This window comes from Gymnoscopelus microlampas (assembly GCF_963454915.1).
Source record: "Gymnoscopelus microlampas genome assembly, chromosome: 16".
Lineage (NCBI taxonomy): Eukaryota > Metazoa > Chordata > Actinopteri > Myctophiformes > Myctophidae > Gymnoscopelus > Gymnoscopelus microlampas.
Genome location: NC_139953.1, coordinates 1,151,695 through 1,179,491, shown reverse-complemented (window position 1 = coordinate 1,179,491; position 27,797 = coordinate 1,151,695). Strand labels below are relative to the sequence as shown.

Genomic DNA, 27,797 nt, shown 5'->3' with positions numbered 1-27,797 from the left:
TGACCCAATCCAATAGCCAGAATCTGATCAGATAACTGCTGAACAAATGGATCCATCCATGTATTGATGATGATGGTATTTCCCTCAGCCTGCTGACATCTAGTGGTAAGAGACTGAATGTATGACTGCAATCATTTTTTCACAAATATATTCATTTCACTACAATTAACACACTAATAATACATTAGTACAATGTTATTGCAAAAACATTGTACTAATACATTAGTACAATGTTATTGCAAAACTGTCAACATGAAGAATGTCTTACTGCAACAACTTTCTTTAATGTGCATCCTGTGAAATCAAATCAAACCTGTTGATAACAGTCAGCCAAATCTAAATGTACAAAGATCGCACATTCAGAACCTCCAGAGGTGGCTAGACGTGTCTCTCAAAGTCCATGATATGATGTCCATGAAGAGAAACAGGGTGATCTTTGTTGTCAATGCTGGTTCCCCCACAATGCTTAGCTCCATACGTTCATGTCCTCCCATGAATCCTGGGGTTCATCCACAGAGGCTTCCTGGTATTGGAGGAACCTGATGAGAGTTCCAGGAAGAGGTAAGGTCACAATATCTCTGAGGCGTTGGATTCCAACCTGCTGTCTGATCTTCAGTCGACACAACTGCATGAGTCTCCACGGTGGTGCTGGAACACACAACATTCTGCACTTACACACACTGTATATCAGTATATATATGTATATATATATATATATATATATATATATATATATATATATAAAGAGAGAGCACGGTTTCCCAAACAGTGGGTCACGGACCACTTTATATGAGTCGCGAGTAAATATCCCCTTTTTTTGTTTCCTGCATAAAAAATATATATATATATTTCAAAAGATTTCCATAAATACATTAAAGACGGGGTGCCGTGATTTTCAGTGATTTTTCCCCCCCTAAAACATGATCATCAGGTATTATGGTTATACTAGGAGGAAGATTTTTTTTTTTTTTTTTACAGAACTTGTTAAAATGATGTTTTTATGTGGACACGCCTCCAGTTCATTACGTATACCTGGTTCTCACCTTAGCACCTCCTCCACCACCTTAGCACCACCCACCTGTCCTAGTCCCTCAGCCTCCTCATGCCCACAGCTGTTGTTAAGATAATGAGGGGGAGGGTATGTTTTTACTATGTCACTAAAGCGCTGTTTTTCTATTGGCACGTTTGACCCTCAAGGTTTCAGCCTCCAGGTAGAACCTCAAAATAGTCAGAGAAGACATAAAACACCATAAAAACACCACCAGGGGGCTTAATGAAGTTCTATCAACCTCATAGACACATGAAAAACAGAAAAAGTACAAAACTATGGCACCACCCCTTTAAAAAAAAGCAGTGAAAAAAGCAGATCCACAAGCTCGCAATACGGCGCAAAGTGCCTCGTTGTGAGTGTCCCAGGCAAACGTCTAATTTCTCTTTTGGGTCTAAACATTTTGGGAACCACTGATATAGAACAAAGAATTAACCAGAGGCTACCAGCCCTGGTCATCCAGATCTGTTATTTCCTATTCTGATGGAACCTCTCTTACTGGTTGTTTTTTATTTTAAGAACGTAGAGGGGGGGCATACCCCCACTCTAGTGAACAGCAGCAGCCAATGAGGTATATCTACATTTACTAGGTTCAAGTACACAAATAGATGAACCTTTTGCCATTTTTTTAATTGATGCTTTGTATGGCCCTGTTAATGTGAACCTTTCAGCAATATTTTGAATAGATGCATCATTATCAGTCCTCATGAGGGGACATGCACTGTACAGTCTACATACACTATGTGGTTTTGTTACCTGCTTTCTCTTTGATGCTCTGCCAATCAGGGTAGCTGTTCAGGTGTTCCTGAAGCCTGGAGCACAATGTCACATGACCAACGTAGTCCAATAGAACGTCAATAATGGGCCCTGCCCACCGGCTGATGCTGTCCACGGAGATGATCTCGCAGAACTGAAAATTTACAAACAAATAAACAACATAGTTAGATAGAATAACAGATCAATTGTTTCTCTACCCCCCCCCCCCCCCCCCCCACCCCCTATCCTACCTGTGTAAAGTAATAATGGTCACCTGGTTTAGAATCAGAATCAGGTTTATTGTCACATCACAGGTTTACAAGGTAAAAAAGTGGGTGAAATTCGTTTTAAAAAAAGTCAGTGCGTTATACATGGGATTAAGGTGCAAAAGGTCAGTGCGTGTCCACCTAGGGTGGACTGACCCTGGTATAATCCGCAAGTAGCTCCATGAGGGAGAGCAACAAAAAAAAGTCTTTTGTACCTGGTGTAGTCCACAGGTATGTCCGAGGGGGGCTAAGTCCAAGTCATTTGTCCCTGGTATAATCCACAGGTGTGTTCAGGAAGAGCCAGAAAAAGTCTGCAACCAGCTGGACAGTACCGCCTGTTGTCAGGCTGCTGAACGAGGCTCATGCCTCATTCAGCATTATGACAGCAGCCGGATTAAAACTGCACCAGAACCTGGTAGTGGAACTCTTGATACTGCGGTAGGACCCCTTGCCCGGCCGCGGTCGTTGTAGGGTTTTGAACAGTTTGTGACTTGGGTGGTACTTGTCCTTGATGATGCGCTTGGCTTTGACCACGCATCGCTTTTTGTACAGATCCTGGAGCTCTGGGAGCTCGTCTCCCATTATTCGCTCAGCCGATCGCACTACTCGCTGTAGGCTGATATTTTCTCGGGCAGTGCAGTTTCCATACCAGGCCGTGACACAGCCTGTTAGGACGCCTTCGACCGAGCTGTTGTAATACAGCCTGAGGATGCGCTGTCCTACTCCGAGCTTCTTCAGGCGGCGGAGCCAGTACAGTCGCTGCTGAGCCTTTTTCTTCACGCGTGTGGTGTGCATCTCCCATTTGAGGTCCTCCTCGATGTGTACTCCGAGGAACTTGAACTCACTGACCCTTTCCACTGCAGCACCGTCGATGAGGATGGGTGCATGGTCTCTCCGCGGCCTCCTGAAGTCCAAGATCAGTTCTTTGGTCTTGTCGACGTTAAGAGCGAGGTTGTTCTCCCGGCACCAGAGTGCCAGTGAGTTGATCTCCTCTCTATAGTCAGACTCGTCGTTGTTGACGATTCGTCCTATCACTGTCGTGTCATCCGTGTACTTTATGATGGTGTTGGAGACATGTGTGGCTATGCAGTCATACGTGTACAGGGAGTAGAGGAGAGGGCTCAGCACGCATCCCTGGGGTGCTCCGGTGTTGAGGGTCAGGGGGTCAGATGTGATGCTGCCCATTCTCACCACCTGATGTCGGTTGGACAAGAAGTCCTGTATCCAGTCGCACATGCTTGGGTGTAGCCCTAGGTCTCTGAGCTTTTTGTCAAGTATTGCTGGGACAATGGTGTTGAATGCTGAGCTGTAGTCCACGAACAGCATACGTACATATTTGTCCTTCAGCAGCTTGTTGTCCATGTGCGAGAGGACGGTGTGGAGAGCCATGGCAATAGCGTCGTCGGTGGATCTGTTTTTGCGGTATGCATACTGCCACGGATCCAGAGAGGCAGGTAGCGTGGAGCTGATGTATTCCCTCACCAGTTTCTCGAAGCACTTGCTGACGATCGGGGTGAGAGCGACAGGTCTCCAGTTGTTCAGGCATGTCACTCTGGCCTTTTTGGGAATGGGCACAATGGTTGACATTTTGAACCCTGCAGGGACCACAGCCTGGGAGAGGGAGAGGTTAAAGATGTCAGCGAAGACACCCGCCAGCTGGTCTGCACATGCCTTAAGGCATGTGCAGACCAGTTGACCCGAGCGAAGGCTGTACGCACTTCTCTCTCCGAGATGGTTAGAGGGTTCTCCTCTGCTGGTGCCGCTGATGGCCCCGCTTGGCTGCCGCGGTTGGGGCTGATCTCAAACCGGCCGTAGAAAGTGTTCAGTTCGTTGGGGAGGGAGGCAGGCGGGTTCACCTCGCTTCTGGTTCTTGTTTTGCAGTCTGTCAAGGTGTGTAACGCCTGCCATGTGCTCCTGATGTCGCCCTTGCTGAGTTGGTCTTGCATCTTTTCAGTGTAGGCCATTTTCGCCTTCCTGATGGCGCTGTTTAGGGCCGCGCGCGTCGTTTTGCGCGTTTCCACGTCGCCAGATTTGAAACCAGCATCCCGTTCATGCAGATGTGCACGTACTCCGCTGTCCATCCATGGTTTCTGATTGGGATAGATCCGAACTGTCTTTTTTGGGACTATGTCATCTATGCACTTACTGATAAAGCCAGTGACTGAGTCTGAGAGTTCGTTGATGTTATTCCCAGCGGCGTTCTTAAACATCCCCCAGTCAGTCTGGTAGAAGCAGGATTGTATAGGATTGTATGTGTTTACTAGTTAAACCTGGAATACATAGTGAACTAGCTGGTAGGTTATAAACCCAGAAGTACTGGAAGTCCTGGTAGGAGTGTACATAAGTAGCCTTGGGAACCAACTGTTCCCGGCCCATCTTCTGATACTGTAGTTCAGGGGTCTTCAACAGGGGGTCCGGGACTCCTACGGGGTCCTCAAAGATTTAGTAGTAACTCTGTGATAATAGGGACTTTATTTCTTTCTTTTATCCACTAACCACTTGAACCCTAGCAGCCGTATTCTGAGGGGAACGTTAGCCAAAAATAGCAGATCTACAAGCCCACAACGCCTCGGCAAAGAGGTATGGTCGGGGGGGGGACTTGGGGTGCTGTATAGAGCAGTATTGAGGGTTTAAGTGGTTAACTGTCTGAAAATACACATTAACACAAATCCAACACAACGCTACACAATGATACTGTCAAACACGTCTATGAAGCTATCTATGAAATCTATGGAAAAGTTTAATCTGCAACACAATTTTATACATGCTAAGTGCCAAGCAGGGAGGCATTGGGCACCATTTTATAGTACTAGTACTGCTGGATTTATATCCTACGAGAATATTGCTCTTGTTTTCTCTTTTGCTCTTTTTTCTTTTTTCTTTCTTTTGACCCCTTTTTCTCCCCAATTTAGTCTTTATGCCAGTTGTTTCCTCCCCACACACATTTCTGTGTTGTCCCTGCTGTTGTAGCTTACTGACGCCCCTGGCAGTAAGGAGCCCCCACCGGGAGGACATAGAGCCTTCATCCTACTCCTCCTGCCCAACACTCCCTGCAGACAGGTGCCGCCCCAGCCCGTAGGATTACATGCAGCAACAATTGTGTTCGTGTAGACGTTCGACAAAGCCGCATGCACCACGGTGGATTTGAACCCACAACCTCCGCGGTGGTGGGCAGGCACTTTACCACTGTGACACCCGAGCGTCTAGGTTTTTCAACAGGATAGACCCCCCCCCCCCCCCCCCCACACACACACACACACACACACACACACACACACCCCTTTACCACTGTACCTGGGTATAATGGTCGCGCGTGTCGTCCGACCCGAATCTCTCAAAGCGGGTGACTTTGATTGGCGGATGAGGCCCGTTGCCATAGTCACAGGTGAAACAGGATTGGGCGTCACAGCCATTGTCCAACAGCAACCTGAGAACGTGGAGCTGCTTCATACTGAAGAGGATGGAGGCTGGGAAACTGGTGCGATGGAAGGGGACGTAGGCGTTGGCGTTCGCTCCATGTTTCAACAGGAGTCTGACAGTCTGCATGCAGCCCTGCCTCACAGCCACCAGCAGAGGGCAGAAGAGGTCCAGGTTGGGGTTGGCTCCTGCCTCCAGCAGCATGGTGGTGGCTTCCATGTTGTTGTTGAAGACAGAGGAGTAGAGCGCTGTGCTGCGGCGGTCCTCGTACAGCTTTGACCACTCCGTTGACAGCTGGGCGTTGGGGTCGAACCCGGCCGAGAGCAGAAGCTCCAGAATGTCATCGTGGTCGTATTCTGCTGCCAGGTGGAGAGGACTGATCCCGGTTCGACGAACCCTCGTTTTGCTGGTGGCTGGGATTAGCATGGACACCATGCTGTAAATTAATAATAACAACAGCAACAATACATTATACATATTCAAATTCAGCATTGAATAATAGTGTACTCAAAGTGGACTAGTGGGTCTCAAAGTGTGGTCCAGAGACCCTCATGGTTCCCCTTGAGGGGGTTCCAAATGGTCCCTTACGGGTGTGTAACTCTTAGAGTGTACAAATGGAACCAAACATTTGGTTCCATTTGTACACTCTCAGAGTTATGGGTGTCCTTGAAATTAAATGGTTTGAGAACCACTGTGCTACACTAAATGGAACAGAGCCTTCATTAATATCATTGGTAACACCTGTAAAGGAAATAAGGAAGAGGCCCAATTTCCTTCCAATATGGCTGCTGTGCATAGAGGCTATTGCAATGTTTTATGAGTGTAACAGCCAGGTTGTGGTGTGTCAGGGCACATTATGTGAGTGTACGTACGTATATCTTCCTTTCTGGGCAGCAATATGAAGTGGCAACAGGCCTCTCTTTCCTGGTATGCTAGCATCTGCATCCAGGGACAGAAGAAGCTTTACGATGTCCACATGGTCGTTCTTTGCTGCTTCATAAAGGGCTGTCGACCCATCAGATGCTTGTTTGTTCATGTCAGCACCTGGATTATCAAAAATGTACAACATGAACATTTGATCCACACCAGCAAATGGATGAAGACACATTTCCCTGTACATGATTACAGTTTTACCTCACACAATTTGTCTCATGAGGTTATATATAATGTTTATGTCATCTGCCAGTAATGTGTCCGAAACCTGCTGTCATCCGGTACACAGACAGGATACATTTTACAGGAGCCCATCAGTCATTGACTCTTTTTTTTAACTTACATTTTTTATCCCACGATTTTGTAACCCTTTTTCACCCGGTGCCAATTTTTCTAAGTGATCCTCGGCGCTACACTTCCCCCGCCAGCCTAAGGAGCCCAGGGCCGAGCTCATGCCTCCTTCAATGCATGAGAGCCAACTGACCGACAGGGGGGAGTTTCCCCGGTTGGACGTAGCGCGTGGAAGGAACACGTTATTCCAACCAGTTTCTTTCCCCTCCATCAGGCGCCCCGGCTGTCATGGGGAGGCGGTATAGCGACCAGGATTACTACATGTTTTTGTGAGGGTATCAACTACCCTAGGAGACACAGGGAGAACATGCAAACTCCACACAGAGTACAGTAGGCCCTTTCGCCAACCCCACCTAGGGTATGGGCGCTGATGACGCAGAGGAGAAGACACGCCCACAGCGTCCCCGGCGGGAATCGAACCCAGGACCTTCAAGCTGTGAGGTGACAGTGCTATCGACTGCGCCACCATGCCCCCCAGTCATTGACTCTTGACCCAGGTCGAGCCAGTCCTCCATTAGTCTCAATCATGTCCAGGTTTTGTCAGAGAAAATCACAGGCAAGCCTCTGATTGGCTGAGCTGTAACAGAAGTCCATGGCTCATCAGTAGTTGGTCTAAAGAGGCCTGCGTTGTTTTCTTAAGTGGCGGTCCTAAACCTCTTCAATAGTTGTCATTAGATACAGATATCTGGAACATAGACAGATCTAATGGTCTTGTAATGCGGGACTATTCTGTCTCTTCAAAAGCTACTGTAGAATAAAAGGGTGAATGCAGTTGAAAATGTGATAGGATAGAAAACCAGTACTCCTGGTAGAATATAAAAGCAGCAGTACGAGGTTCTGGTAAGATATAAAAACAGCAGTACTTGAGGTACTGATCGGATAGAAAACCAGTCATCTTAGAGGACCTGGTAGGATCGAAAACAAACAGTATTATAGGTCCTATTGGGATGAAAAAGAAGCAGTAGTAGAGGTTCTGGTAGGATAGAAAACAGCAGTGCTAGGGTGTCATGTACCTACCATGTCTGACAAGGAAGCGGAGCGTTTCTAACCGTCCAGTCTGAGCAGCTTCGGACAGTGGAGTCATGCCGTAGTCGTTGGCTGGACTGAGTTTGGCTCCGGCTTTGATCAAGATCTCACAGATCTCCACGTTGTTCTGAGTAACGGCTTCGTGCAGTGCTCTAAATCCCAGGATACATGGGGTGTTGAGTTCTGCGCCGTGGCTTAACAATGTGGCCACCAGCTCTGCATTGTTCCTCTCACATGCTGGGGAGAACACAAACTGTTTGGTAACTCATACAATAGCATCTGTTGAAGTGGGCTGACCATTTCCGAACTACTGCTACTTAATCAACCCATTAAGGCTTCGTCCACACCAACACATTCTCACTCCCAACTAGTCACTTAATGAAGAACCGTCAGTAGCCCCTAAACGTCCGATTATGAAGGTCCTGGTTCCCCTAAAAGTCCGATTTTGCAGTCCTGGTTATTTCTCCCTAACGGCCTAAAAAGTCCAAACGGGACTATGTCGTTTGCGCATGCGCAAATGAACGTTCAACATAGTGTGGTGGATGTGGTGGATTGCTCCATTTACAACGCTAACGTCCAGGTCATAAACGATCAGATTTCAAATATGAAGTGCTTAACTAAAGGCCACGGATGTTATAATTGTGTACGTTCCAGCTTGAGTACCCATATCTTCCGTATTGTTCAATAAAAAGCCTTTTAATCCGATCGACGGCCATTTTCTCCGTCTTTTCATCAGCTTTCAACTATGCGATCCTATCGGTCGGGAGGTGTATTGCACATTATAACTATGTGAAAATGGCCGACGATCGGATTAAAATGCTTTTTATCCAACAATACGGAAGATATGGGTACTCATGCTGAAACGTCGGCATGTATAGCATCCTGGGCATTTAGGTAAGCACTTCATATTTGAAATCTGAACGTTTGTGTAGACGTTACAGTTGTAAATTGAGCAATTCATCACACCAGGTTGAAGAATGTCCATGACCGTCATCTTTCAGGCCTACCGCTGATAACCATTAGCACATTGGTTCTCAAAGTGGGGTCCGGGGACCCCCAGGGGTACTTGAGGGGGTTCCAGGGGGTCCCCAGCTAAATGATGGACAGGGACCAAATGGACCCTTGTTATGGGTCTGTAACTCTGAGAGTGTACAAATGTAACCAAATGGACCCTAACAGGTCCATTTGGTTCCATTTGTACACTCTCAGAGTTAAATTAACATTGATTTTACAATATGAATGTGGGTCCCAGAGACCTACATGCCATTAAATGGGGGTCCGTAGCCTAATGCATGTCAAACTGGGGGTCCTTGAAATTAAAATGGTTGAAATCACTGCTAGAGAGCCGTAAAAATCTTCTCTTATGGGGGTCCCTGGCTTATCTTTTGAAATGGGGGTCCGCGGTCTAATAAGTGTCTATTTGGGGGTCCTTGGCACGAAAAGGTTTGAGAACCATTGCATTAGCACATGAAGTCAATTCATTGTTTAATTTCAAATAAGTTTAATTTCACTTATACCACTTCATTCTGTTGATGTTTCTATTTTACTGCTACAGCAATTCATCACAAGGCTTTTTCTTTACTATTTAGCATAAATATAGTCCTGGTTATTTCTCCCTGGTTATTTGCCCCCCCCCTCCCCCTTTTTTGTACATACTTTTTATTTTATTTTGATCATGTTTTGTTTTGTATATATTTCATTATTTTCTCATGACCTTTTTTGTACATAATGGTATATTTTTTTTTTCCCCTCTGTATTCTTATGTTGATTTTTGAACTGTTTGGTTGCTACTATATATGTCTATGAAATTAATTCAAGGACCCCAATGGAAACAAGCCCGCAAGGACTTTTTTGGCCGGACCTTTTAGACAAAAGCATTATAAATGTAACTGTGTTGTTTTACATTCTTTTGCCTAATAAAAATGTCAATCAATCAATTCAATCAATCAATCCCTAACGCCCTAAAAAGTCCAAACGGGACTATGTGGTTTGCGCATGTGCAAAGGAACGTTCCACATGGTGTGGTGGGTGTGGTGGGGATTGCTCCATTTACAACGCTAACGTCCAGGTCATAAACGATCAGATTTCAAATATGAAGTGCTTAACTAAAGGCAATGGATGTTAAAATGGTGTACGTTCCAGCTTGAGTACCCATATCTTCAGTATTGTTCAATAAAAAGCCTTTTAATCCGATCGACGGCCATTTTCTCCGTCTTTTCATCAGCTTTCAACTATGCGATCCTATCGGTTGGGAGGTGTATTGCACATTATAACTCTATACGAAAATGGCAGCCAATCGGATTAAAATGCTTTTTATTGAACAACACGGAATATACGGGTATTTTTGAGGGATCGTACATAATTTTAACGTCCGTGGCCATGGGGTAAGCACTTTATAGTTGAAATCTAGACGTTTATGTAGATGTACGGGCCGTAAATGGAAAAAGTGCAAACATCAGGTTGAAGTGTCATGATATGAAATCTATCTATCTACATTGGACTGACACAACGTGAGCTAAGAGACGTGGTTTAAATGCAACATAACACACATCACCACCCAAACAAACCTGGAAATATTCTGTGCATTTTCATATTTTGTTGATCATTTTTCGATAAGTGTTTGTTGAGAACGAGAGATTTGTTTAACTTTTCCAACCCCGTGACGTCACGTCAGATTACTTCCGCATTCCGCGTGTTCGTACTCATGTCTCTGTCAGTGTCAATAAAGATCTGACAAAACAAATGTTTTATGATCTATCTAAACGTTCAAATGTTTTAAAAAGGTGCTGACCCTATGGCCACGGATGTTACAATTATGTGCGGGCCCTTAAAAGTACCCGTATCTTCCGTATTGTTTAATAAAAAGCATTTTAATCTGATTGGTGGCCATTTTATCAGAGAGTTGTAATGTTGCGTGAGTGCAGTACACCTTTCAACCCATAGGGTCAGGTGAAAACATATGGAGAAAATGGCCAGCAATTGGATTAAAAGGCTTTTTATTGAACATTACAAAAGATAAAGGTACTTTTGAGAACCCATACATGATTTTAACATCTGTGGCCATGAGTTAATAATTTTATATTTAAAGTGTGAAGAGTTATGTTGATGTACAGGCTGTAAATGCAGAAGTGCAAACACCAGGTTAAAGTTTCGCCATGACTGCCATAATGTATTATGGTTTCCAAGTGCTATACTGCCACCGGACATAAACATTAAAACAGATCAAATAATTAAAATCTTTTTTTATTGTTTTTTAACACCCTCCCTCACTAATTGGATGACGCTGAGTCGAATCGTGGGTTACATCAATAGTCTACAATTTTTCAATTAGAAGTTATAGATTTTTGAAATATAAAGTTAAGCTTTTCTCACATTTTTCAAAAATATTTTTTTTTTAATTAAAAGACACATTTTCAGACTCAGAAAAGGACGTTAAATTGAATGGGATAGGTCTCGATTTTTTTTAACTTTTGGGAAAGTGGTTTAAACAAGCGTTAAATTGTCATAAACGTGAGGCTTTTTTCACAAAAATATTTTTTTTATTTTTATTTTTTTTCGACCCTTCCAACCGCTTACTGAGATGATTTCGAGTCGAATGGTAGGTTACATCAATAGTCTAGAATTCTTTAATAAGAAGTTATCGATTTTTGAAATAGTTCAAGGTTTAGCTTTTCTCACATTTTTTTTTAAATATTTTTTTTTATATTAAAAAACACCTTTTCAGACTCAAAAAAGGACGCTGAATCGAATGGGATAGGTCTCGATTTTTGTAAACTTTGGGAAAGTGGTTTTGTCAAACATTGATTTGTACGTGCGGTATCGAGCACCTAATCTGTGATAAATCAATGGAGATATTTTTTAAAAATCTGAAACTTCTCTCCATCCATGTTGAGAGTAAGCCGGATTTATTGGAACCAATCCTGATTTTTTCTGACACTGATAAGTTCAAAAGTTCACCGAAAAGACTGCAAAGGTCGACGCGGCCGAAACAATTGCATTTGTTTTAATATCTCAAATACGATAAGGACTTATAGTCCAATGTTTGGATATGTTGTTCAACTTGCCAAGACGCACGCATGGATATCTTGTTTGTCCCTAACCGACATTTTTACCAATTTCTGAATTTGGCTCTCAGTATGGGTGAACGTTCTACGACTCCATGTACCTTATGTCATTGTCAGAAGCAAACGTTAGAAGTGTCGTAGCGGGACAAACAAGACATCCATACGTGCGTCTCGGCGAGCTGTACAACATATCCGAACGACGGATTCTAAAAACGTATCGTTAAGGAGATATGTCGTGTTATTTTGCGAAATAAGTTGAGATTAGTCCCCAGCCATTTAAGGAGAACGGTAAGGCCGTGTGCGAGAAGAGTTATACGAGCACGTTCGGGGTGGCGCGCTGATGCATATACTGGTGTCCGATTTTGTTTTTACTATTTTTGAACAGTTTTTCGCTATTATCTCAGCCACTAGGGGGCGAAAACACAATCGGACAACGGATTCCGTATCTGTTAATCAGCCCAAACGCGCCAATATAAGTTTCCTCACACGAGGACATGTGGTTGCGAAAGCTAGGGTTACGCGCTTTCTCGATTAACTTGGCCACTAGGGGGCGAAAACACGATCGGACAATGGATTATTTATCAGCTCTTCAGCGCGAACGCGCCAATATAAGTTTCCTCTCACACGGACATGTGGTTGCGAAAGCTAGGGTTACGTGCTTTGTTGATTAACTTGGCCACTAGGGGGCGAGAACACGATCGGACAATGGATTATTTATCAGCTCTTCAGCACGAACGCGCCAATATAAATTTCCTCTCACGCAGACATGTGGTTCTGAAAATTAGGGTTACGGTCCTTCTAGAATAACTTGGCCACTAGGGGGCGCCGAATCGGACAATGGATTATTTATCAGCTCTTCAGCTCAAACGCGCCAATATAACTTTCCTCACACATGTTATTATTATTATTATTATTATTATTATTACCCTTATTATTATTATTATTACTAGACCATACCCGGTCGACGCATCCGTGGGGGGATATGCGCACATGATCTGGCAACCCAGGAGGCGACATTGTTTGACACATAAACGCTAATAAGAAGCTGAGATTTGATGAAATTGAAAAACGGGCTTCACAGTTAAGTTCAGATGGTAATGGTCAATGGCTGTGTGCAAAATCAGAGCAATTGGTCCAGCCACTGAGGAGAACCGGGTAGCTTCACCTACCACTACAGAGGTTACTAGAATTATAGTAGGATTATTATTATTCCAGTGTGTTACTGCTCTATACATTACATTATTATTCCAGTGTGTTACTGCTCTACATTCAATTATTACCCTTATTATTATTATTATTACCCTTATTATTTCAGTGTGTTACTGCTCTATAATTACATTATTATTATTATGATTATTATTACCCTTATTATTATTATTATTATTATTGGAATACAATACACACGGGGTGCCTTAAATATTATAAAATGAATTACAAAAGCGATATCAGCGTTGCATCATTTCGTTTAAAGTACTGAGAATTGGGAAATACTCCAGTAAAGTAAAAATACCTCAAAATTGTACTTAAGTACAGTACTTGAGTAAATGTACTTAGTTACTTTACACCAACGCCCTATAGAACCACAAACAGCAATTATTTGATCTGTTTTAATGTTGTAATGTTTATGTCCGGTGGCAGTATAGCACTTGGAAACCATAATACATTATGGCAGTCATGGCGAAACTTTAACCTGGTGTTTGCACTTCTGCATTTACAGCCTGTACATCAACATAAATCTTCACACTTTAAATATAAAATTATTAACTCATGGCCACAGATGTTAAAATCATGTATGGGTTCTCAAAAGTACCTCTATCTTTTGTAATGTTCAATAAAAAGCCTTTTAATCCAATTGCTGGCCATTTTCTCCATATGTTTTCACCTGACCCTATGGGTTGAAAGGTGTACTGCACTCACGCAACATTACAACTCTCTGATAAAATGGCCACCAATCAGATTAAAATGCTTTTTATTAAACAATACGGAAGATACGGGTACTTTTAAGGGCCCGCACATAATTGTAACATCCGTGGCCATAGGGTCAGCACCTTTTTAAAACATTTGAACGTTTAGATAAATCATAAAACATTTGTTTTGTCAGATCTTTATTGACACTGACAGAGACATGAGTACGAACACGCGGAATGCGGAAGTAATCTGACGTGACGTCACGGGGTTGGAAAAGTTAAACAAATCTCTCGTTCTCAACAAACACTTATCGAAAAATGATCAACAAAATATGAAAATGCACAGAATATTTCCAGGTTTGTTTGGGTGGTGATGTGTGTTATGTTGCATTTAAACCACGTCTCTTAGCTCACGTTGTGTCAGTCCAATGTAGATAGATAGATTTCATATCATGACACTTCAACCTGATGTTCACTTCAACCTGATGTTTGCACTTTTTCCATTTACGGCCCGTACATCTACATAAACGTCTAGATTTCAACTATAAAGTGCTTACCCCATGGCCACGGACGTTAAAATTATGTACGATCCCTCAAAAATACCCCTATATTCCGTGTTGTTCAATAAAAAGCATTTTAATCCGATTGGCTGCCATTTTCGTATAGAGTTATAATGTGCAATACACCTCCCAACCGATAGGATCGCATAGTTGAAAGCTGATGAAAAGACGGAGAAAATGGCCGTCGATCGGATTAAAAGGCTTTTTATTGAACAATACTGAAGATATGGGTACTCAAGCTGGAACGCACACCATTTTAACATCCATGGCCTTTAGTTAAGCACTTCATATTTGAAATCTGATCGTTTATGACCTGGACGTTAGCGTTGTAAATGGAGCAATCCCCACCACACCCACCACACCATGTTGAACGTTCCTTTGCACATGCGCAAACCACATAGTCCCGTTTGGACTTTTTAGGGCGTTAGGGAGAAATAACCAGGACTATATTTATGCTAAATAGTAAAGAAAAAGCCTTGTGATGAATTGCTGTAGCAGTAAAATAGAAACATCAACAGAATGAAGTGGTATAAGTGAAATTAAACTTATTTGAAATTAAACAATGAATTGACTTCATGTGCTAATGCAATGGTTCTCAAACTTTTTCGTGCCAAGGACCCCCAAATAGACACTTATTAGACCGCGGACCCCCATTTCAAAAGATAAGCCAGGGACCCCCATAAGAGAAGATTTTTACGTCTCTCTAGCAGTGATTTCAACCATTTTAATTTCAAGGACCCCCAGTTTGACATGCATTAGGCTACGGACCCCCATTTAATGGCATGTAGGTCTCTGGGACCCACATTCATATTGTAAAATCAATGTTAATTTAACTCTGAGAGTGTACAAATGGAACCAAATGGACCTGTTAGGGTCCATTTGGTTACATTTGTACACTCTCAGAGTTACAGACCCATAAGGGTCCATTTGGTCCCTGTCCATCATTTAGCTGGGGACCCCCTGGAACCCCCTCAAGTACCCCTGGGGGTCCCCGGACCCCACTTTGAGAACCAATGTGCTAATGGTTATCAGCGGTAGGCCTGAAAGATGACGGTCATGGACATTCTTCAACCTGGTGTGATAAATTGCTCAATTTACAACTGTAACGTCTACACAAACGTTCAGATTTCAAATATGAAGTGCTTACCTAAATGCCCAGGATGTTATACATGCCGACGTTTCAGCATGAGTACCCATATCTTCCGTATTGTTGGATAAAAAGCATTTTAATCCGATCGTCGGCCATTTTCGCATAGAGTTATAATGTGCAATACACCTCCCGACCGATAGGATCGCATATTTGAAAGCTGATGAAAAGACGGAGAAAATGGCCGTCGATCGGATTAAAAGGCTTTTTATTGAACAATACGGAAGATATGGGTACTCAAGCTGGAACGTACACAATTATAACATCCGTGGCCTTTAGTTAAGCACTTCATATTTGAAATCTGATGGTTTATGACCTGGACGTTAGCGTTGTAAATGGAGCAATCCACCACATCCACCACACTATGTTGAACGTTCATTTGCGCATGCGCAAACGACATAGTCCCGTTTGGACTTTTTAGGGCGTTAGGGAGAAATAACCGGGACTGCAAAATCGGACTTTTAGGGGAACCAGGACCTTCATAATCGGACGTTTAGGGGCTACTGACGGTTCTTCATTAAGTGACTAGTTGGGAGTGAGAATGTGTTGTCCACACGTACACGGGTATTTTCATAAACGTAGCTTTTTATATGCGTTTTGGGGGGTTCGTCCACACGCAAACGCGTTTTTGCTCCATGTAAACCCATCTTTTGGAAAACTCCTGCCACAGTGTAGATTTTTAAAAACTCCGGCTATGTGTTCCCGTGTGGACACGGTAAACGGAGTTTTTGCATTTAGCCGTTAACGTTTAGCCGTTGTCGTGTGGACAGAGAGATTTTTTTAAACAGGGCCGTGTAGACGCGGAGGTTTTCAAAAACGAAAACGAAATATCTGCGTTTATGAAAATACCCGTGTACGTGTGGACGAAGCCTAAGACCGGGAACGCATCTGTGTCATTTTAAGATTTCTTTGGCTATTCAAAAATAGCAAATCTACAAGCTCATAGCGCGGCATTTGTAGATCTGCTATTTTTGAAAAATCGTGAAAATGTGTGCAAATCTTTGAATATTTTATATATGTTGTTGTTTTTTAAAGTGAACATTTTTAACTCAAATCTTTGCTTCTGGGGGGGAGGGGTCCCTGGAACAACAGATTTTGAGATGGGGGTCCGCGGCCAAATACATATAATTGTGGGGGCCCTTGACATGAAAAAAGTTTGAGAACCACTGATATTATATAGCAACATAATTTATTTAAGACATTTGTAGAATCCCCAGAAGCAAAGATTTGAGTTTAAATGTTCGCTTTGGAAAATATATATATTCAAAGATTTGCAGAAATTTCCACAACTCTTTTTAAAACATAGCAGATCTACAAGTTCATAACGCGAGTTGATTGCATCATTTTGTCGCCCCAGGTCTAACTAGCCCCTTAGTAGTCTAGTAGAGTGAACCCCACGTGGACGCAATTAACTTATTGGTTGTATAAAAACAGTAGTATAATTCAGCATAATGGAATCCTGGTATGAGATTGAAAACCAGCAAGGGATCATGGTTGGACAGAAAACCAGCAATAATAATGGTCCGAAAGAAAACCAGCAATACTAGGGCTGATTGTAAAATAGACAATCGACAGTACTAGAGGACAAACTGCAGCACAACTGTGGTGTTTCTACCTTTATAGAGTGGAGTCTCTCGGTCTTCATTCACAATTTCAGGATCAGCTCCACTCTCCAGCAGCAGACGGACACAGCCTGCATGCTCATTATCGACCGCTAACATCAACGCTGTCTGTTCCTTCTCTGTTTTCTTGTTCACCATACCAGGCCGGGCTGGAAGAAACAAGACACAACAAACTAGACAGAGAGCAGATCCAACAATTCCCCGAAGAACCATGTCACTTGTTAAAGTGTTCTTCAGCTAGAAAACAAGTGTTTGTGTTACCTGCCAGCAGCACTCTGAGACAGGCTTCCTGGCCATAGGTGGCTGCTTGGTGGATTGCCAGCCAGTTAGGCTTAGTGGACAACACCAGGTTGCATCCTGGGACGTTAAGTAGCTTTCTGACTCTGTTAACATCACCAGCTCTTATTGCTGCAAACAGAGGATCCTCCACCCTAGAAAACAATACACATCCACATACACTGTAATGTTTTACAATCACACTTATATTCTTTTTTTAATATATTTTTTTATTAGGGGGCCTGAGCACTGGACCAGTCCGAAGCCAAATTATTCTTTGCACAAATAAATGTTCTAAGGGCCTAAAGGTGCTCAAAAGCTGCATTTTTTTTTTGGTTAAAAGTTTACATATTTTATGTATCTCGAAAATGGGTGGGGCTCAATAGCGCCCCCTACAACCTTTGTACGGTTTCACCTACATGATGTACTGCTGGGTTACTGATGTGTTGATGATTATTGATTTGTTATTGATGGTATTGATTTGTTCCGTAAAAAAAAAATCCATTACTGTTGCGATGCGCCACCATTCGTCTTTTATAACACTACATGACATTACTCACCGTCAGTGGTGGAAAGTAACTAAGTACATTTACTCAAGTACTGTACTTAAGTACAATTTTGAGGTATTTGTACTTTACTTGAGTATTTCCAATTTCCAATACTTTTACTTCTACTCCACTACATCTCAGAGGCAAATATTGTACTTTTACTCCACTACAATTATTTGAAAACTTTAGTTACTAGTTACTTTTCAGATATAAACTATGATATAATGAAACATACATTAACCACTTTAAACCTATTTTATACCTAGGCTATTTGAAAATAGCCGATCTACAAGCTCACAACGCGTCGCATCGCGACGCGTTGTGTGCTTGTAGATCGGCTATTTTCAAATATTTAGTACTTTTACTTTTGGTAGTTTAAGTACATTTTGATGCCAATACTTTTGTACTTTTACTAAAGTAAATTTTTGGATTTGTACTTGTAACAGAGTATTTTTATATTGCAGTATTGGTACTTTTACTTAAGTAAAGAATTTGAGTACTTTTTCCACCACTGCTCACCGTGCTATTAAACGTCTTCCTGTCACATGACCAGGGAGTCAAGTCAGACTCAGCATGCGTATTAATATGCCAGCTAGGGGGTTCCCTTTTGCTAATAATTCAATTATACTTCCATTAAGCCATATAGCTATTGACTGTTGCTTGTAATGGGATTTGAAATGAATCGAAGTGTTCATTCATTTGTCTGTCTGTCAGACACCTACCGGTCAACACGCTTTGTAGTCGGAGGATTGGGAGAACTGTAGTGAGCGGTGACACTGTGTTGTTGTATGGGCCTGGGCTTAGCGCTGGTGCTGTGAATATGTTGGGTGCCTGGTTGAGTGCTGGTTCTGTGAAGGTGTGGGGTGCTGGGCTGTCTGACTTCTGGATTGGGTGGACATGGAGTTTGTCTGGTATCTGTGGATGGAGTTTTACTGTGGTCTTCACTGAGGCTGCGTTCGATAGCTATCTGGATCAGCTCCTCATCAGACAGGTTGGTGTAGACAGAATAGTCCTCAAACCCCAACGATGGACCAGAGGATCCTGGCACAGAAAGGCCAGCTGTCTCCATGACGATGCTGATAAGGGAGAATAACAAGTAAGTAGCCATGCCGAGCGATTTGGCCCATCTGTTTCTGTAGCATATAACCTTTCCATTATGCATGGTCCTTCTCCATGAAATAGCATTTATTAAATAGGGTTTATAAAGGATAAGGGAGACACTTTGGTGTCCAGGTGCAGGCGAAACTGATGGCCAACATGAAAAATACTAAAGTCTGCACACACTGCTGTCTTTGTTCCAGATGGTGTCTCCCTGCCTGGACATGTAGCGGTAAAGGAGCGTATCTCTAACGCTGACATTGCAATGTTGGCAATTGGTAGGCGCCCTAATAGCTGAACCACATTCACACATTGGTCATGGAGGTGACTGTCTACATCCCACACAATGCGTTAGGGTGCTGTTTCCCAAACAGTGGGTTGGGACCCATGTTTGGGTCGCGGACCAATTTGTATGGGTCGCGAGTAAATATCAACCCCTGTTTCAAAAGATTTTAAAAAGTTTAAACAAAAAAATCACAACTTGTCATCAATTAAAAACAATAGAGTACAGAAGTCCTGATGTCACTCGTTCATCCCCAGGTTCGTAAAGTAATTTCGCTATGGAGAATAACATTGGGTCATCATAGAATCGTCTCATATAAGAATTGTGGTCCAAAAATAAACAAACTGTCTAGGCGATATTGTCAGGGAGGAGGTTCTGTATCGTTTATGATAGTCAGTCACTTATATTTGATACAGTCTGTTTATAGTCTGAAAATTTAACTAATTCGGCGGAAGTAACATTAACGTTTTCTAACCGTCAGTTGATGCTTCATATCCATAAGAGTAAAACCGCCAGGGTCATTTGTTTATTTTTGGAACACAGTTCTTATTTGACGCGATATTAAATACGTCTATGGGGATTCAGAATGGGGGTGGAAAACCGCGAACCAGGTAGACAAACCTAGGATGTGTAAATTACGTCAGACTTCGGTGCTCTATTCCATCATTTTTAAAGTATTTAAAACATTTAAAAATCTAATAATGTCCATAGATACATAAAAGCAATGTTTAAGAAGTAGTGAAAATAGCAGATTTGCAAGCTCTCAACGCGGCGCTAAGCGACGCATTGTGAGCTTGTAGATCTGCTATTTTCACTAGTTTGGGTCCCGGGCAAAATGTTTAATTTCTCTTTTGGGTCTTGAGCTAAAAGTTTCAGAACCACTGCTTAAGGCACACGAGGGGGCACATGAGCTTGTAGATCGGCTAGTTTTGACGAATGTTCCCCCCAGAATAGGCATGCCGGGGTTCATTTGGTTAATCATCCTAATGATGTATGGTGTTTTCATATTTGTCAAGGTAAGGTGCGCCAATGTTTTCATATAGCTGGATATTATTAATCCTGTACCTAGCCTGTAGACCCGTTCGCAACTTGGTGTGAGGGGAGTTTCTCACTTGAACTGAGTCAATGGGTACCTAGACATGAAAAATCAAAGAGGTGCTCGTCCGCCATAGTGCCACGAATGGCGCAATGGCCAAATCAAATATGGCCGCCATCGGCTATGATGAAAATCCAACTTTTTTGTTTCTGAGTGTATATACACATGCAATACCTCCATTTGGACTAATTATGGGGTGGGGAATTCATTTCTGATATTATTATGACCATTTTGGGTGATTATGACCTTAATTGACCTAATTTGACCTAATTGGGTGTTGAAATGAGCAAATAAAAGTGATATAGACCTACACAATTATATACAAATAAAATCATAACACAAAATCAGATAAATTCTCTCAAGGTGCACCATATGTGTGCATGCAGGTTAGTGTGATGGATTTTTACAGGAGGGATTTTCAATCTTTCCATGGCAGAATATGATGCACGGAACTCCAGCAGCACGGCACCCACATCGGCGAGTGTCACACTTGCCTGCACACTTGCATACTGTGAGCAGACTTGGTGGTAAGGCCTTCAGACACTTTGATGGCAGGAGTGTGCCAAAGTGCTCCTCCCACCCATGTTCCATTGGTGCTAGTCTTGCCTCGGGTTCCTTGGCTGTCGAAAGCAGGTGGCAAGCCCTATGCACCAGAAAGGCACCTCTTTGGATGTGTCCTCTGATCACACTACTTGTGGGAGGGAGAGCATCAATTCCAGCACTGGCACTAGTATAATTTTCTACCCTGAGGTCATCAAATGTCTTGGCTGTTGTACTTGACCTGGCTCCTGCCCAGACACGTACCAAGTACTCCTCTGCCAACGCTGCGTCTTGTTCGGTCAAGGTGTCTGCCTCTCCAAAATTTGTCAGGTATTGCACTGGGTCAGAAGCCATAGCTGCATGTTTGGTCCCCACCTTGCTCATGCAGCCATCTCCAGTCAGGATATGTGCCTTGATCACTGTCTTGGCTAGTGGTGCTCCAAGACGAGAGACTGCTTGATGCAGTGGAAGCATGCGCCGCTTCTCACCAGTGCCATACTGCTGCCAGATCTCCTTCATCCCCAGTGCTTGGAAGTATGGGGTGTAGTATAAAAGTAATGCAAAGGTGTCCGTGTCATTGGAGACTACGACAACTCTCTTGCACTTTTTCACACGAACAGCCCACTCCACATGCACCACGAGCCTGGTGTCAGCTTCCTCAATCCAGTTCAAGAGGTCAGGGATCTCTTTGCCACCAGCCGCCTTTGCTGGGAGCACCTCATCATCAGAGACAACAGAGCTGACAATGATGGTAGCATTGCCACAGGCTTGATTGCACACCATATCCCGAACTAACAGCTGGAGATTCCGTTTGTTCTGCTCAGATGCCCAGAACTTGTCAAGTTGCTGAGGGATGGGTGTGTCTCTGTTCATGCCAATGATGTCGATGCCTGTTGAGTCTGTACGCCGCATGCGCTCCCCTTCCTTTAGAGACCTCTCAATGTAGGAATCAAGCACGAGATGCATGAAATCTGGCTCTTGGCAGAGGGATAATGTTGAGCTGATGATGGCGTTGATGACAGCACCTAAAGTAGGGAATCGTGCTAGTGGCATCTGCCGCATCTTCGACATGAAGTCTACCACAACGTGAGTGGCAAGAGTAGACTTCGGACTCAATCTCACTGACAAGTTTTGACTTGTTGACATGAGCTGGAAGGTCACCATCAAACAGGGGAGATGTTGGGAGCACATCATGGGTAAGTACCTGCCGGATGTTCATGCCCCGCTCCTTAGCAATGTCCACACTCCTATGTGCCTCAGCCATGTCTTTGGGTGAGACCAACTTCTGCTCCTTCATAATGGTTGTTGGTGTCTTCTTTGGTTGCTCATTGAACTGAGGTAGCTTCCTCTTTGATATGGTTGTGCTCATTTTCTTGGTCTTCTCGACTAACCTCTCCTGCCTGTATGAACAGTAGACACGTTCCCCATTTCTGAGACAGTTGAGCAAGCGTGGAGCGACCCTTCTGTCAACAGCCTGCTTAGTGAGCAGATTGTGCAGTGGCACAGGCACATCGACCGTTATTGAATATGGGTTCTGCCGCTCTAGCACAAAGTCCAGCAGCTTCGCCACATTCTGGTTGAATGTAAGGCGGCGAGTGGTGCTCAGTGCATGCTGGAGATGGCATTCTGTCTGTTTCATGGTGTGGTTGTTGGTGAAAAGGTTGAGGACATTGGTGATCGACCCAATCTCGTGGAACAAGAGCTCGAACTCTGCCACAGCATTTGCGTTGTGTGTGGCTCCTACTACATAGTGACCTCCAGGACCCTTCGACACTCGCTGAATGGTCTGCTCGACCTTCATGTCACCTCCAACAGCACAGAACCAGCCTTGGCGATCCTGAACAACCCACTGGCCTATAGAGAAGCGCCGGTAGAGCTCAGGATGTGTGAACTCTAGCACCTTGATTTGTTCAAGATACCATGAGCCATGACGCAGGTAGTTTATGCAGTCACATTCTGCAAAGATCGGCATAGAGTCCTCGACAGTAGCAGCATGTAGATTCCAGTTTCCTTCTCTTTCAGAGACTACAGCATTCTTGATGACGGCCACCAACTCCAGCCAAACTCCAAAAAATTGCCAGAGCTCTGACTTGGCCTCACACTCCTTCTCAAACTCCAGAAAGTCCTGATTCAACTTCTCTACTTGTCCAATCAGGGCCTCAAACTGCTCTGGGCAATGTTGATTTGCAGCCAGTGTAGAGTGCAGTGCCTCTACCTGTGCTAGCACTGGATGCAGCTTTGTCCTTGTTGTGCCAGAACATCTCCCACTGGAGTGACCTGATCACATCCTCAACAATCAGCATCCCAGTGAGAGCCCGGACATAATGGCTGCCGTTTAACACTGACTCTATCACACCAGGTCCAAACACGGCACACTCATGCGTCATCCGGGCCAGAACCTCGAAGCAGTTTTCCCTGGCATCTGAGCAGAACATGAGTCCAATGGAAAGGGCCCATGCAGAGGAAGAGATCCTTGAACTGTTCCGTCTCGTGCAGGTAAATATCTACAGCTGGGGCGAACACGCCTTCATCGCACCATATCGCCATTGATGCCTGATGCTCAGTGATGGGTCTTGGTATGACAGGGAGGAAGCCAACACGCATTATCGGCACCACAGTAGATGAGACAAGTGTGTGCACAGCGGCCCATATAAGAGGGTCCTCTGCTGGTGCACCACAGCGGATCAAACTGATCAAGAATTCTCTCTTTGCAGATACACTTCGGGCAGTTGGCATGTTGAGTAATGTTGCTTGCTTGTTTTCAGGATGCAGCAACATGTCTGGTGGCAGGGCAGGTCGAACTACTGGCTTGGCATGGGGAGGTACCTCTTGACATGGCAACTGTGTCCGCAGGATTGGATCAGCGTGGCTTAATCCTGTACTTGACACTGGAGGTTTATGAAGGGGTCTGTTCACGGTGGCATCTTGAAACAGTACTAATGCTGCGTAGTGTGAACCCTTGGTACCTGAGAGTGATGACTTATCAGCGAGTTGTCCATGCCTGCCATAGTATAATCCTCCCTTGTGAAAGTACTTGGTATGGGTGTCTCTCCATCTTCTGAGCATTTCACAGCATAGCTAGCGAGAAGACTGCGGGCAGATCTGATAGTCTGGTAGCTCGAACAGGAACAAATTCAATTTCAATGACAAGATGATCCTTAATGGGCAAAATAATATCAGAAATGATTTATACATGTCAGAATTAGTTGAATTAGACTTAATGCACTTGTTTTTAGTCCTAACAATGGCCAAGTTATGGCAAGGTCTTCGGAATAGCAAAATGACCTTGACCATGACCTTCCAAGGTCAAAATCACCCAAAATGGTCATAACAATATCAGAAATGAATTCCCCACCCCATAGTTAGTCCAAATGGAGGTATTGCATGTGTATATACACTCAGAAACAAAAAAGTTGGATTTTCATCATAGCCGATGGCGGCCATATTTGATTTGGCCATTGCGCCATTCGTGGCACTATGGCGGACGAGCACCTCTTTGATTTTTCATGTCTAGGTACCCATTGACTCAGTTCAAGTGAGAAACTCCCCTCACACCAAGTTGCGAACGGGTCTACAGGCTAGGTACAGGATTATATGGATAATATTAATATTTTATATTGTATGTTTATATGTTTCAGGTTGCTAGTGGACATTCCTCTGTCTTCACTTCTACAAATAGTACTAGTCCATACATGAGCAACTGGCGGCCCGGGGGCCACATGCGGCCCCCACCTTCACTTAATGCGGCCCGCAGGTTAATATCGGATTACTGATATATTATTGATTTCAGCTGTTACAATTCCAAACATGCAAACATGACCCGGATTCCAATTAAAAAAATGCAAAAATAGCAGATCTACAAGCTCAAAAGCTTGTTTGGAGCTTGTAGATCGGCTATTTTTGCTACTTTTGTATGACATAGACTGGCACTGGCAAAAAAAGTTAAAATACGGAGAGACAGTATATGCAATGTGGCCCTCTGGAGTGAGTGTGGAAATATAGTGGCCCTCTCCATCATCAAAGTACTAGTCACCCCTGTACTAGTCAAAGATACACATCCGGAAAACCGGCACTTTGTTGGCACTGCCCACCAGTTGCTCAAAGCCCCAGAAGATAACAAAGAAATGGACGGAAATAGGCAGAAGTGCCGCATGGGCTTGCGTTCAGACGCGACTGTGTGACCGTACCTTCATTGGTTCAGCAGCAAGTTTGACCCGGAAACGCACGACACCTTCCCATGTGTTTCCAGTTCAAATCTGCTGCTGAGCCAATCAAATGAAGCTATGGGAAAATGAACAGGAACAGGGAACGGTTCTGCCCATAGACATATAAAGGTAGACGCCTCCTTCGGTTCTGAAGCGTTCGTATCTCGGGCGCACACCAGCTTCCGCCCTCAGTCGCGTGCGTCACAGAAGGTAGGCCAATCAGAGGCCTACTGAACGTCACAGAAGGGGACGTTCGGTTGGGCTACTGAACGTCCCCTTCTGTGACGCACGCGACTGAGGGCGGAAGCACAAAGGTATTGCGATACCAGTCGCTCCAATGAACTGCAGAGGCCAATGAGGTATCTAGGTTTCTATATCTATGGTTCTGCCACCTTCTGAAAAGTGGGACTACAGTTATGCACAGTGCTTATAGCAACTCCCACCTCTTTGACCTCCCGGCATGCTCACTGAACCAGAATTACGCAGCAAGGCTGATGCTAATGTTTCTAAAAGAACATAATTACTGTACACACGTGCATATGATGCAAATAGACCGGACATGGTCCAACCCCACACCCATATGTTCCACTAGTGAGTGGGATATATGCGTGTGGGGTTTACTGACACAGTGAGGAAGTCTGTTCGAACCTTCCATGAAACACAAAGGCCAATAACACATTATTAATGTTAAGTAACCAAACTATTCGTAGCTAACCACAGTATTAATGTTAGATGTTCTTACGTGTATACTGAAGGTTGTGGTGAATCTCTCTTCTCTTCTCTGCGAGACTTGCTGACGGGGTCTCTGTTTATGACTATTCTTAGACTGACACATGACTTCACAGACACTTGATCTGCGTTTGGCCCTCCCACAGTACATGCATGAAACCGGGGGAGTCATTTCATGAAGGCCATTGGCTCCTGTGCCCCTTGGCCTTCTACCCCTTATAACCTGATATGCCCTGTGGTGGAAAGTAACTAAGTATATTTACTCAAGGACTGTACAATTGTGAGGTATTTTTTACTTTACTGGAGTATTTCCAATTTTCAATAACTTTACTTCTACTCCACTACATCGCAAAGGGAAATATTGTATTTTTACTCCACTATTGTTATTTGAAAACTTTAGTTACTAGTTACTTTGTAGATTTTGATTATTACAAAACCACTTCAAACCTATATACTTTGGCAATTTGAAAAATAGCCACAACGCGTCGCTTTGCGACGTGTTGTGAGCTTGTAGACTGGCTATTTTCTGCCTAATGAGTTCTTTAACTTTTGGTACTTTAAGTACATTTTCATGCTAATACTTTTGTACTTTTACTCAAGTCAATTTTGAATACCGGACTTGTACTTGTAACAGACTATTTCTACAATAGGGAATTGATACTTTTACTTAAGTAAAAAATGTGCGTGAGTACTTCTTCCATCACTGCCTGTGGCCACAGTGGCCTTACTGCCTTGCCCAAGCTGCCTTAGCTGATTTGATCGTTTTCCTCTCTGCCTCTTTCCTGCATTAGGTTTTTCACACATACGTCAGTGTGTGTGTCTGTGAACAGATTATCTCAGAAACCTCTGGGCTGATCAGCGTCAAACGTTCATGCACACTGCCAGCTGTAGGCCAAGGACGACACTCACCCCAAATTCTCACCTCACTCACCCCAAAAATCGGCCTTGTGGTGGCGCTATAGGTACCAGGTTGCTTTATGTTTTGGCCCATAACTCGCTATGGCTCTTTATTACACTCCATGCTTGGAGTGAAGTGTCTCCCTCATTGCTGGATATTAAACTGCATCGATCTGTCTGCAGAGTTTTGCTCTCCTTTTTTCCCTCTTTCTTCTTCATAAACTCGCCTCCATGAGCTCTCACTCCTTTCCAGCTAATGTTGAGCGAAGGGTCAGACTCATAGACTAAAGCCCTCACAAGGTGAATATAACTTGCACAAAACATACCAATTTCATATAAATAACTAGAAAAAGTGCTCCTCGGAGCACAGGTCTCTGCCAGGTCAGATAGGTGAGTGTGGACCAGGAATGTTCTGAATTCGCCAATCAGGATGGAATGTGAAAAATCGGACGGATCCGTCTTGATCACTTGACTATAGAGAGAATGTGTACCGGTTTGCGTGATGAATCAAGTTTTGTAAAAATCGGCCTCCTGGTGGAGCTATAATAGGGCAATGTTGAAAGGGTGGCATTTGTTCCTCAACGTAGGTTGAATGTGCGTGCAAAGTTTCACGGCAATCGGACACTGCGTTCATGATTTGCGGCATTTAGTTCAATACCGGCCATTCCTGCAAACTTTACATCTCAATCGTAGCCAATCAGGATGGAATATGAAAAATCAAACAGATGAGTCTTGATCTCATGACTATAGAGATCATGTGTAACGATTTATGTTAAATTTGGATACAATCTGAAGGAGTAATATCCAAAAATGTGTTTTACATAAGTCGGCCTCCTGGTGGCGCTATAAAGGGCAGATGTAAGGTTTTTCCTTGGCCTCTAGGGAGTGTGCATACAAAGTTTTACACAGTTTTACGCAGTTATAGGTGAAAACAAGAATCGGCCTGTTAAAGCGCCACCATGCGGCTGATTTGAAAATTGTTGAAATGCCATGACATGAAACCTTACTTATGAACAATGACTGTATCA

General features: G+C 43.6%; 1 protein-coding gene across 1 annotated transcript; it reads right to left on the bottom strand.

The window, feature by feature from the left end:
• Nucleotides 1–440: 440 nt before the first annotated feature.
• Nucleotides 441–25,964, bottom strand: LOC311063868 (ankyrin repeat and SOCS box protein 2-like). Its single transcript, XM_084083482.1, has 9 exons — nucleotides 25,886–25,964; nucleotides 18,644–18,997; nucleotides 17,359–17,528; nucleotides 17,091–17,246; nucleotides 7,789–8,034; nucleotides 6,360–6,531; nucleotides 5,365–5,923; nucleotides 1,805–1,958; nucleotides 441–648 (listed from the first exon to the last, which is right to left on the bottom strand). Exons 2-9 carry the CDS (start codon nucleotides 18,988–18,990, stop codon nucleotides 467–469), a joined length of 1,986 nt encoding a protein of 661 aa, XP_083939608.1. The 5' UTR covers nucleotides 18,991–18,997; nucleotides 25,886–25,964; the 3' UTR covers nucleotides 441–466.
• Nucleotides 25,965–27,797: the final 1,833 nt, after the last annotated feature.

Bases quoted from the DNA above. Each gene is read 5' to 3' on its own strand.
- LOC311063868 (XM_084083482.1), bottom strand. From the start codon at position 18,990: ATGGAGACAGCTGGCCTTTCTGTGCCAGGATCCTCTGGTCCATCGTTG. The intron at 17,529-18,643 runs GTAGGTGTCTGA...ATTGTTTTCTAG, and splicing joins ACTACAAAGCGTGTTGACCG to GGTGGAGGATCCTCTGTTTG. The intron at 649-1,804 runs GTAACAAAACCA...TGTGTGTTCCAG, and splicing joins GAGCATCAAAGAGAAAGCAG to CACCACCGTGGAGACTCATG.